Consider the following 10,946-nt stretch of genomic DNA (forward strand, 5'->3'; position numbering starts at 1 on the left):
GAAATATTAACCTTGGAGGATAGTAATTCACTAAATGTTTTGACCTGAAACTAAGGCAGTTAGACCTAAGTCTAACATTACGGAAAGATTTGGGAGAAAGGGCAAATACATCAAATACGAACTATCATGTAGGAGTTTTTTTTTATTTCTTTTCGTTATCTCTTAGATGTTTTCCCAGTGAAAGTACTGCCAATATTCCGTCTGTTTGCATTCACTACAGGGTTGCCAACTTGCACACTTTTCGTGCGAAATGCACTCTTTTTTAGCTCAAAGGAGATGCAGAAGAGTGAAAATTACTCTTTTTAAGTTTTATTTTTCATTCACTTTCAAATCAATAGTTGGAAACTTCGTCAGAAGCGTAATTAACCCAAGGAACAGGGTTACCAACTTGCTTACTTTTCATTTGAAATGCACGCTTTTATACCTCAGAGGTAATGCACAAGCAGCGGTAGCCGCGCGCATGCAAATTCTTTTTTTTTTGCACTCTCATTGTGCAAAAATCACTCTTTTTTAACCTTGATTTGCATTCTTTTTGGACGTCAGCAGTTGGCAACCCTGGTTCATTGTCGTTATGTCAATGGAACCATTTGATATTTTCACAAGAAGATATTTACACGGAAATGATATTTTTTTTTCACCTGTGCGGTATAAACGGAGAAATTAAAAAAAAAAAAAATCCTTTTACGATTAAAAGGTGAATACCCGGAAGAATTGACTAAAACTGAAGAAACTTGTTCATTGGAATAGGGATATTTCATTTTTATATTGCAACAACAGTCAGTCCGTATGGTAGAAATCAGAAAACGATATTGATCTGTTTTACCAGGAGCATACAAGTGGGACGGGACTTACGTCTCCAAATCCCAGGATTAAAAAAAAAATTAAGTATCGAGTTTTTTCATATAGTTCACTGGTGTTGTATTTTTTTTAGAAAACCTGCCCCCCCTTAAATCAAATTCTTCTGTATGTGCCTCCTTCATAAATGAAAAATTCAACCCTCCGCTGGAAGGACCAAAAAAGTTGACTGAAGTATTTGTCAGTACTTTTCAGTCAACTGCAATATCAGATACTAGACAGAAACGGCCATGAGTAGAACCTCTTAGTACTTTGATGGAAGAATATCAATATCGGTAAAGGTGATAGCAAAGCCCGTCTTAAAGACTTAATTTTTTGCATTTACACACAAATGAACGATAATTTTCTAGGGTATTGACCCCATTTCGTTTGCTAATTAGTTTTGCCATAAAACAGAAAATGTTTACCTATAACAACAACGGGCTTAATTTCGGGTTTAACTTGATCACTTGTTGAATTAGCTCTAATTCGGGGACTATCAACAGTTTCATACGAAGTTAAACTGGATGAATATGACCGACGTCGCTGGAAACGCTTTTGTACCACCATTTTCTGAAAAAATGACATATAGAAATCATAATTCCGAGTTTCAGGAGTTTCTTTGATTTTCTAAGAAAACCTCATGCTTCTCTGTTATCCTTCTCTAATAATAATCGCATTAATTTAAACAATAGTCTCAGCATTAGGTTAGAAGAGCTATGAAGAAAATACTCACAGGAAGGAAACTTTATAGGAGAGAGTAAAGGGTGAAGCTCATAGCGTTGGATGGAGGTGCTGCGTTGGCCTAATTTGTTTTGGCGATACTATTGATTGCTTGTACTAGTGTAGCATCTTTTTATTTTTATTTAAATTAAATATAATCTGTTTGTATCGATGACGGTATGAAAACATATAAGAGACGAAAATTTATTAAAGTACCTAACTATTAAAGTTACCTAACTATTTCAGGGACCTGAAGGGGGGTATACAGAATATTTGCACCTTTTCCTCGTCTTCAATTAGGAGAAGAAAAAAATATACAAAAAGTGAAACATTTCGATTCGTTGAGAAAAATATGACGATTTCCAGGCACAAATAGAGTGGGAGAGAGAGAAAGAGAGAGATAAGGATAGAGAGAGAGAGATAGAAACAGAGAGAAAGTGAGATAGATAGATAGAGAGAGAGAGAGAGAGAGAGAGAGAGAGAGAGAGAGAGAGAGAGAGAGAGAGAGAGAAGAGAGAATGGTACTTGATAACCAAGGATGCCACGAGGACATTTTGCCACGGAGGCAATTTCCTAATACATAGATGTGATGGTAACTAAACACTAGGTTCTGAACAGAAGTTTTTTTATTGCCTTCCTTTTTCCCGGGTCAGCTACAGTCCTGAATCAGGAGGGGGTCACTGTAACTAATTTTTCCTGGGCACCACAAACACCAACACTAGGAACGGCTCTGATGGTGGCACTCGTAATAATATCTTATTTCCATAAAATTCAACAGTTTTTGCATTTTTTTTCTTCTGAATCTGTCCCAAAATACTCACCTCCCTCCCCACCCACAAAATTCGAAGTGTAGATGCCCAATACCTGTTCTTAAAACTAGTGGCGTCGTTGAGGGAAGGAGGGGGCAGTCCCCTTCAATAATTTAACTGTTAACTATAATTTAATTTAAACTATAATTTATTAAGTACCTTTAAAACTGTGGCTCATTTTAAGTGTCAAATTTGCTATTTACTTTGAGCAGATAATTTTTTAAATTAATCCATGCTCGTTTTTAATATACGGAAAACGAGAAAAATAGGAAGTCCATTACACTTCATAATATGTTCCACATAAACAATTTTCCAAACACACTACCTTTGAAACCTTATCATCAAGTAAAAATGTGAGACTAGTTAATGGCAAAATTGAACAATGTTCTATGCTTCCTGTTTCGCCACCTCAGGTCAATTTCCCCTTTGATATTTAAGGTGCTTTTACTTCCTAAAATCTATCCATTCGAGATTAGATTCTCTTGTTTTAAAACTTTCAAAAATGGAAATGAATACAGCCTCTAAATCTGCAAATAGGACAGATATGGAATGAAGAGTAAGAAGGTAAATATGTGAATATAATTTCCCGAATGAAAAAGAAATCATTGTAAAAGAAAATAAGATTTAGTGCTTTTTATAATGATATTCGTACTATAACTAGAATAAATAAAAAAAAAACAAGTTTTTTTTTTTAACTGAAAGTAAGGAGCGACATTAAAACTTAAAACGAACAGAAATTACTTCGTATATGAAAGGGACTGCTTCCTCATCAACGTCTCACTCTTTACGCTAAAGTTTGACTATTTCTCTCAACTCTACTTTTTAAACAGTAAAAAACTTTAGCGTAAAGAGCAGGACGTTGATGAGGAAAAAGGCCACTAGAAATTTTCATTTCCGTTAGAACGAGCCCTCTCGCAACATTCTAGGACCACTGGGTCTATACGATCACCCCTGGGAAAAAAAAATAAACACATTACCACGCATACTCAGATTTTCTTATTTGTCATTGAAATAGTAAGGGCTGATAATATTAGTAAATATAAACTCAAAATTCTAATTTCGTCAACGCCAAATTCTGTTATTTGTAATTCAAACGCCTAACAAGCGACGAGAACAAAGTACTCCTTACGTTTCGGATTCACTTACTAATCCATAAATTTAGTACTGCCTTTATGTATAATACCATGCTGACTTCATTTTCGTTTTCTAAATATTTCTTTAATCAGCTCAAAAAAGAATGGACATGAATGTGCTAATAATTATGACTGAAATTAGTCGCAGTGCAGCGCAAGCGCTGCTTATGGGAATTTATCTCTGCATCAGCCTGCTGTACGAAATGTCTGCTGAGAATAGAATAAAGTAAATTTAAACAAAATATGTATATTTTACTTACAATTTATAAATTTTTTTGCATGTATAAGCGGTAACCTCTTTTTATATTGCTATCAGTTTTATCATGCTGCAATAGGACACCGAGATTAGCTGGTGAAGGTAATTATAGACACAAAAATGATATTCAGTGTACCTCCCCGGAAATGTATACCCCCATACCCTGATTTACACAAGAAAATATTTTGCGTAATTTTTATTGAATTCTTTTTTTAAACAAAGATACAAAGGAGAAGGTAATTTTCAAACTCTAGAAGAGTCGATTTTCCCTTTGTTTTCGCATCTCTGGCAATTTTTAATTAATTTAAGGTTTCTGCCGCAATGATGCCAAGAATTGTTCAGAATTTCTGGATAATCTTTGTCAAACCCAACGGATAGGTATAATAATTCTAACTTTATTTTTCGAATACTTTCAAATTTGAAATACGGTCACCATTTAAATGTGGGGGATATATCACGCTATAATTGTACACGATCTGTGGCAATACTTGACTTATCCTGTATCTTTTCTTAGACAACCTATAAATTATAATTCCTATAATTTTCGTTTCGGCCTTATGTGGCCCGCTGATATCAATACTAATTATTAATACAAATCGGCGAACGCACAAAAAAAAATCAATTTAATAAAAAATCATAGATAATATTTCAATAAATCGCGTATATCAAGAGTTTAGTACTGCAAACTAAATATTACCGAGTCAAAATCGATTCAAAATTACGAGCAAATGAATAGCGCGCTACCAACGGCTATTAGAAAAGAGCTTGGTTCAATTACGAGGTTGAGCATCCTGTGCTTGGGGTGGGGGTTACGGAAGTGAGGGGGGCATGTAATGCATGATTAGTGGTGAATCTGGCGAAAAAAACGAGTGTATACGTCATTAACTTTCGCCCATCCGAAAGCTTTTATACGATATACCGCTATCGTCTGCAGCAGCTCATTGCTGATAATTTTAGTCAAAGCCAAGCCCCAGTGCTTATAATGACTGTTTAATGCGTGTTTACTGTTTATAACGTATTGCGTTATTTTTTCAAATTCTCCAAGCAGCGTGTTTGAATAGCACCGCTATACACGCACTACTACTTCAATAGCACCCCCTTCAATAAAAATAATGTAAGCTACGTCCCTGCTTAAAACCAAACCTTTGAGTTCCCCAATTTAAAATTAAACTTACGTAACTATATTTTGAATTAGTGCACGGCCTATACCAGTCAATCCGTTCAATGTGATGCCAATAAGATATTATATAATTAATTTGACACGATCATTATTATTGGACTAGTTCCATGGTTTTAAATCTTTTACTATACCTATCAGTGTCGGAAAAAGATAGCCTATTTTATATGTCTGTATAAATTATGAACAGGTTTTTTGCATTTAGTGTTGCTATGGTAGATTTAGGCCTCGAAACCAAGGTTTTTGCTTTGTGAGAAATCACCACTTGTCTTATCAAATTCACAAGTTTGATAAACCTTATCGTGTTGTTCAACATGCGATCTGTGGGCCGCTTCCAGTCAAAAATTCCCCTGGATAGGTGGTAATGTAATTAGTAATAAATAAAGCCTACACCTATATCGATTTTCATCTTTATCTGTGCGAAAAGCCTATAATGAAAGCAAATGTATTAAAACAGCAAACTACTTGGGAATTGAACTGGAAACTGCAGAAAGATTTCCAGCCAAATCTAGGTTGGGGGTCAGAGACTTTTGAAGGGACAAGTGTGATTGCGAAAAAATTACGGCTTAGAGCCCTGATCTGGCTTTTTTTTAACATTCCCCAGTTTTCCATTTAAGATTTTTGGAAGGATGTACAGGGACATGCAAGGAGGAGAGAAGCAGTGGCAAATCCAGAGAGTCCCCCCCCCCGACATAGTTGGGAGATTTGTGGTTGGGACCGCTGGCTCTGGTTTGGGACAAAAGTTATTTTGTTTCAAACAAGTTTGAAACAAAGTTTTAGTTACCTTTGCGGTCTCTGTTAAATTTTACCAATGACGCATACCATCAAATAATTTAATTACCATCAAGTATTTAATTAAATTTAGGTTTATCAAGGGAATCAGTCCGCATTACCACAAAAACCAACTGGGAGGCGAAAATATTCGTTTCGTAATAACAAGGAGGGAAATTTAAAATCCTAACTTTTTTAGGCTGTCGGAATGGTATTTCAGGATTGTGCTGTCACAACGGGGCAGAAAAGCAAAATATTTACTTCTTTTTAGTGTCAAAAATTTGTTTTCGGGTCTTGCTATGGCACTGAGGTGAAGAAATTGACATCATTACTTTTTTGGCTGTCTGTTTTGTTTTTTTTGGGTTTGCTTTTTTTGCGAAGCGGGGTGGTTTTTACAACATTGTTGTTTCTTAGGGGATTTGTATAATTGAGAGTGAATGTGTGAGAAGTGCAAAGATTATTAATTTAAGTTTTGGATTTTGTGAGCAAATGGTGGACACTTTACTTCTTATTTTCATCTCATTAAGGCTCTGCATTATATGATATATCACCTCCACTGTTCATCCTAAAACATAAGAATATATTTTAGAAAAACTGCTTATAGAAGAAGGCAACTAATTATGTGTTTATTTTTTTTCTAGCTGGTGTAGATAGGTCTCTGAATCCTCAGTTTGAATCAGTGGAATGGCATCGATTTTTATGGCACCTGGTATTAACCAAGTGACATATAGCAATCGCAAATTCTGTCGGTCCCGGTTTTGCTACTTTAGGCACTTCCAGGTAAGCTAGGACGATGAAATTTCGCAAGCGTATCAGGGACCGGACCAGATTAAATTAGAAATAGTCGTTTTCCCGATTTGACCATCTGGGGGGGGGGGCGGTTAATTCGGAAAAAATGAAGTATTTTTAACTTTGAGCGGGTGATTGAATCTTAATGAAATTTGATGTTTGGAATTATATTGTGTCTCAGAGCTCTTATTTTAAATCCCGACCAGATCTGATGACATTGGGGGGAGTTGGAGGGGGTAAACCTAAAATCTTGGAAAACACTTAGAGTGGAGGGATCGGAATAAAACTTGATGGGAAAAATAAGCACAAGTCCCAGATACATGATTGATATAATCGGAACGGATCCGCTCTCTTTGGGGAGGTTGGGGGGGGGGGGGTAATTCTGAAAAAATAGAAAAAATGAGGTATTTTTAACTTACAAACGGGTGATCGGATCTCAATGAAATTTGATATTTAGAAGGATATCGTGGCTCAGAGCTCTTATTTTAAACCCGACCGGATCTGAAGACATTGGGGGGGGGGGAGTTGGGAGGGGTAAACCTAAAACTTGGAAAACACTTAGAGTGGAGGGATCGGGATGAAACTTGGTGGGAAAAATAATCACGAGTCCTAGATACATGATTGACATAACCGGAACGGATCCGCTCTCTTTGGGGTAGTTGGGGGAGGGGTTAATTCTGAAAAATTAGAAAAATGAGGTATTTTTAACTTACGAACGGGTGATCGGATCTCAATGAAATTTGATATTTAGAAGGATATCGTGTCTCAGAGCTCTTATTTTAAATCCTGACCGGATCTGGTGACATTGGGGGAAATTTGGGGTGGGGAAACCTAACATCATGGAAAACGCTTAGATTGGAGGGATCGGGATGAAACTTGGTGGGAAAAATAAGCAGAAGTCTGACATACGTGATTTACATAATTGGAACGGATCCACTCTATTGGGAGGGGGGGTTAATTCTGAAAAATAAGAAAAAATGACGTATTTTTAACTTAAGAAGGAGTGATCGGATCTTCATGAAACTTCATATTTAGAAGGACCTCGTAACTCAGATCTCTTATTTTAAATCTCAACCGGATCAAGCGTAATTGGGGGGGGGGGCAGTTGGGGGGACCGGAAATCTTAGAAAATACTTAAAGCGGTGAGATCAGGATGAAACTGGATGGGAAGAATAGAAACCTGTCTAAGATACGTGACTGATATAACCGGACCGGATCTGCTCTCTTTGGTGGAATTGGGGGGGGGGGGGGGGGGTAATTTTGAAAATTGAGGTATTTGTAACTTACGAAAGGGTGACCTTGTGCTTTAAGGATCTTGTGCTTTGAAGTTCTAATTTTAAATTCCGACCAGATCCTGCGACATTAGGGGGAGTTGGAGGGGGAAACCGGAATTCTTGGAAAACGTGAAAATTGGAGTATTTTTATCTTACGAATAGATGATCGGATCTTAATGAAATTTGATTTTTAGAAGGAATTTATGTCTCAGAGCTCTGATTCCAAATCCCGACCAGATCCTTTGATATTGGGGGGAGTTGGAGGGGGAAATCTTGGAAAAACACTTGGATTGGAGGAATCGGGATGAAGCTTGGTGGATAGAATAAACAAATGTCCTTGATACGTGATTGACAGAATCGTACTGGATTCGCTCTCTTTGGAGGAGTTGGGGGGAGGGGTTCAGTGATTTGGCGAGTTTGGTGCTTCTGGACGTGTTAGGACGATGAAAATTGGTAGGCGTGTCAGGGAGCTGCACAATTTGACTTGATAAAGTCGTTTTCTCAGATTCGACCATCTGGGGGGCTAAAGGGAGAGGAAAAAATAGAAAAAATCAGGTATTTATAACTTACGAGTGGGTGATCGGATCTTAATGAATTTTGATATCATCGTGACTCAGAGCTCTTATTTTAAATCCTGACCGGTATTAAGCCTCTTATTTTCCTTTTTAAATCAATCTATTGATTCATAGAATTTTGTTAGAGCTCATACCATATGATCTCTTGGCTCTTAGCTCTTCTCGCCTCGTCACAAGTGCCATATGAGCTCTTAGCTCTTGTTTATTCAAACATTTAAAATACAATGTTGACAAAAAGTGGAAATTCACACAAACGGAAACGGAATGCAACTACAATATTACTTCAGAATTTCTCACCTTCTCAATAAACTGCTATATATACCGCTGAGGATTTTTATACTTAGTTTGATAAATGTCAGCCAATCATATTTCCATGATTAGTTGTTTATACATCACAAATTTTACAGGACAATTCTCTCACCTGATGCTAAATCTGAGTCAAATTTCAAATTTTTAACTTTTGTGCAAAACAGACATCTCAAGATTTAAACGTTTGAACAGAATATCGGGAGGTCTAAAGAGTAAAAAAATAATAATAATAAGAAATCTCCACAGTTTGAAACACTGAGAATTTAAATAGGTAAAATTCTAGTTAATTGACTTCTTGCTATCTCAGAAAGGGTTTAGGTTAGGAAAATGAAACTTTCAGGGATGAATCTACAGACTAAAGTATGCCCCGGGAAGGTATTTTAAAGCAACTACCTCCACTCCTTCTCCCTCTAGAGGACCCTGACCTTTAAAAATATGTGTGTTATAAAAGTGAAACCTTGCAAAATACATCTTCTGCTTAATTGAAGTACAACAAAATTGTTTTTAGTTTCATAACTTTGCTCAATTCCATTTTATATGGTTTTAAAGATATGCAAATACATTTCCTAAATTAAAAAAAAAAACAAAGATATTGCTCAAAATTCTACTCAAATAACAGGAATTGCATTTTCAGAACTAAAGGCTTTATGGCTTTAAATCACCATTCTATACCTATCAAATAAAAAGATAGATACATAATTATTTGTTTTTAAGGAGTATTGTGACCCCCTAATACTCTAATGCTCCTAATAGCTTCTAATGCTCCTTAGAAGGAAATATCAGGGTAATACCATTCAGTTCTAGTTCACCATTGAGCTCAGCTCCTCATGAAACACCTTCCAGATATAATGGCTAAAACTATGAGAGTTGCGCCCCACCCTCTTACGACGGTCCGTTACATCTCTCAGGTATATTTAAAACTGAGAAAAGCGTAGATTAATACGAAAGCAACCCTGGAAATATAATTAACATAGTTTTTTTTTGTGTATAATAAGGTAAGAAATGTGTCATCAAGGCCGTATGCACAAGAGGAGAGGATACCAGATGTGAGCCCCGTTATTCGACTCGAGACGTAACAAAAATATCTAAATAAATTTTTGATACGTCCTTAAAACATTTTGGTACTTTTGTTTTATAGCCAATACACTCAAGATCTTGTATCGCAAACATGAGACCAGTTATAACCGGTTTTCGTGGTCTTTATACCAGACAGTGTTAGCTTGGGCTCGGTGGGAAACTACATAAGCTATATTTTAATTTAAATATTTTGTTGGTATTTTGGTTAGATTCGTGTAGTTTAGGCTACATATTTAATATAATGCGGTCTCGGCGGCCCCCTTCCATAATTCTTTGTTGTAGCCTATTTAACATAATTTTTTTGATAAAGTATTATATTTTCATCATACCTTGTTTTATTTCATCAGCATTAACAAAACTTTACTTCTCGACAGAACTTATACACACGTGGTGTTGAATGGGGAGGGGAGTGGGTGGGTGATCTATTGATATTATAATGTGTCCTTCTCAAGAGTAGTCTTCAGATAGAATTTTTCTTTCCACTGCCATGCCTACCATCCTGCAAAATCTAATTGATTACCTGTTATATTACATAATATTTACTTACATAAACCGTTTTTAGTTATGCAAATCCATAATATAGACGGTTCACATTAAATATTGTAATGCAGATGCCGGCAAAACTAGAACTGTCCTGTCTCTCCGATCAATGTTTGAAGAAGCGGCTTTTCAGAGTAAAAAATGTTGTATATACACTTCTACAATTTAGGCTCCATTCCAAAGCGACTGATTAGCATTACGCTTAAAGGAACCACTAGAAAAAAGGCATTGAATCATCATGACGGTGCTATTAATCCCTATTTATTAAATAGATAAACCAGCTGTAAATTTAAAACGATACGAAACTTTAGTTAGAACCAAATTGATCCTTGACTCATTTTTTTTTTTTTTTTTTTTTTATCATTGATCGACATGTATAGACGTGTTTATGCCAAGAGCGCCTTAGTGGTGTCAATTACGAGGAGCGGGCTGTGGCCCCTTAGATTTTTTGCCTCCCTGAAGGCTTAAAAAATGCTTTTTGGAGGGGGTACTTTCATTAAATTTTTTTATTTTTATTCAAAAACTGGAAAAAACGAAAACTATCCCCCGTCTAGTTTCGATAGAACTACCCTGGGAAAAATACAAATTCTTCATTAAAGTTGCGACCTATTTAGATCGTTTTTTTTTGTGGCCAGTAATGTCAATATGCCAGTTTTAAGGAAAAAAAAAAACTGAAGCC

The 10,946-nt window shown here is 36.1% G+C and overlaps 1 protein-coding gene across 2 annotated transcripts in view; it reads right to left on the reverse strand.

The window, feature by feature from the left end:
* The window catches only part of LOC136033770 (oxidative stress-induced growth inhibitor 2-like), a 28,286-nt gene extending 17,817 nt beyond the window's left edge, over window positions 1–10,469 (reverse strand). Inside the window, exons 1-2 of one of the 2 annotated variants that reach the window (XM_065714670.1) lie at window positions 10,275–10,469; window positions 1,263–1,407 (exon numbers count right to left, since the gene is read on the reverse strand). In XM_065714670.1, coding sequence (XP_065570742.1) covers window positions 1,263–1,404 — 142 coding nt within the window. In that variant the 5' untranslated portion in view covers window positions 1,405–1,407; window positions 10,275–10,469. Of the gene's footprint in view, window positions 1–1,262; window positions 1,408–10,274 lie in introns of those variants that run through there. The other variant, XM_065714671.1, reaches the window with a different exon arrangement.
* Between the last annotated feature and the right edge of the window lie 477 nt (window positions 10,470–10,946).

The sequence above is a fragment of the Artemia franciscana genome, chromosome 12, assembly GCF_032884065.1.
Source record: "Artemia franciscana chromosome 12, ASM3288406v1, whole genome shotgun sequence".
In the NCBI taxonomy this organism is placed as follows: domain Eukaryota; kingdom Metazoa; phylum Arthropoda; class Branchiopoda; order Anostraca; family Artemiidae; genus Artemia; species Artemia franciscana.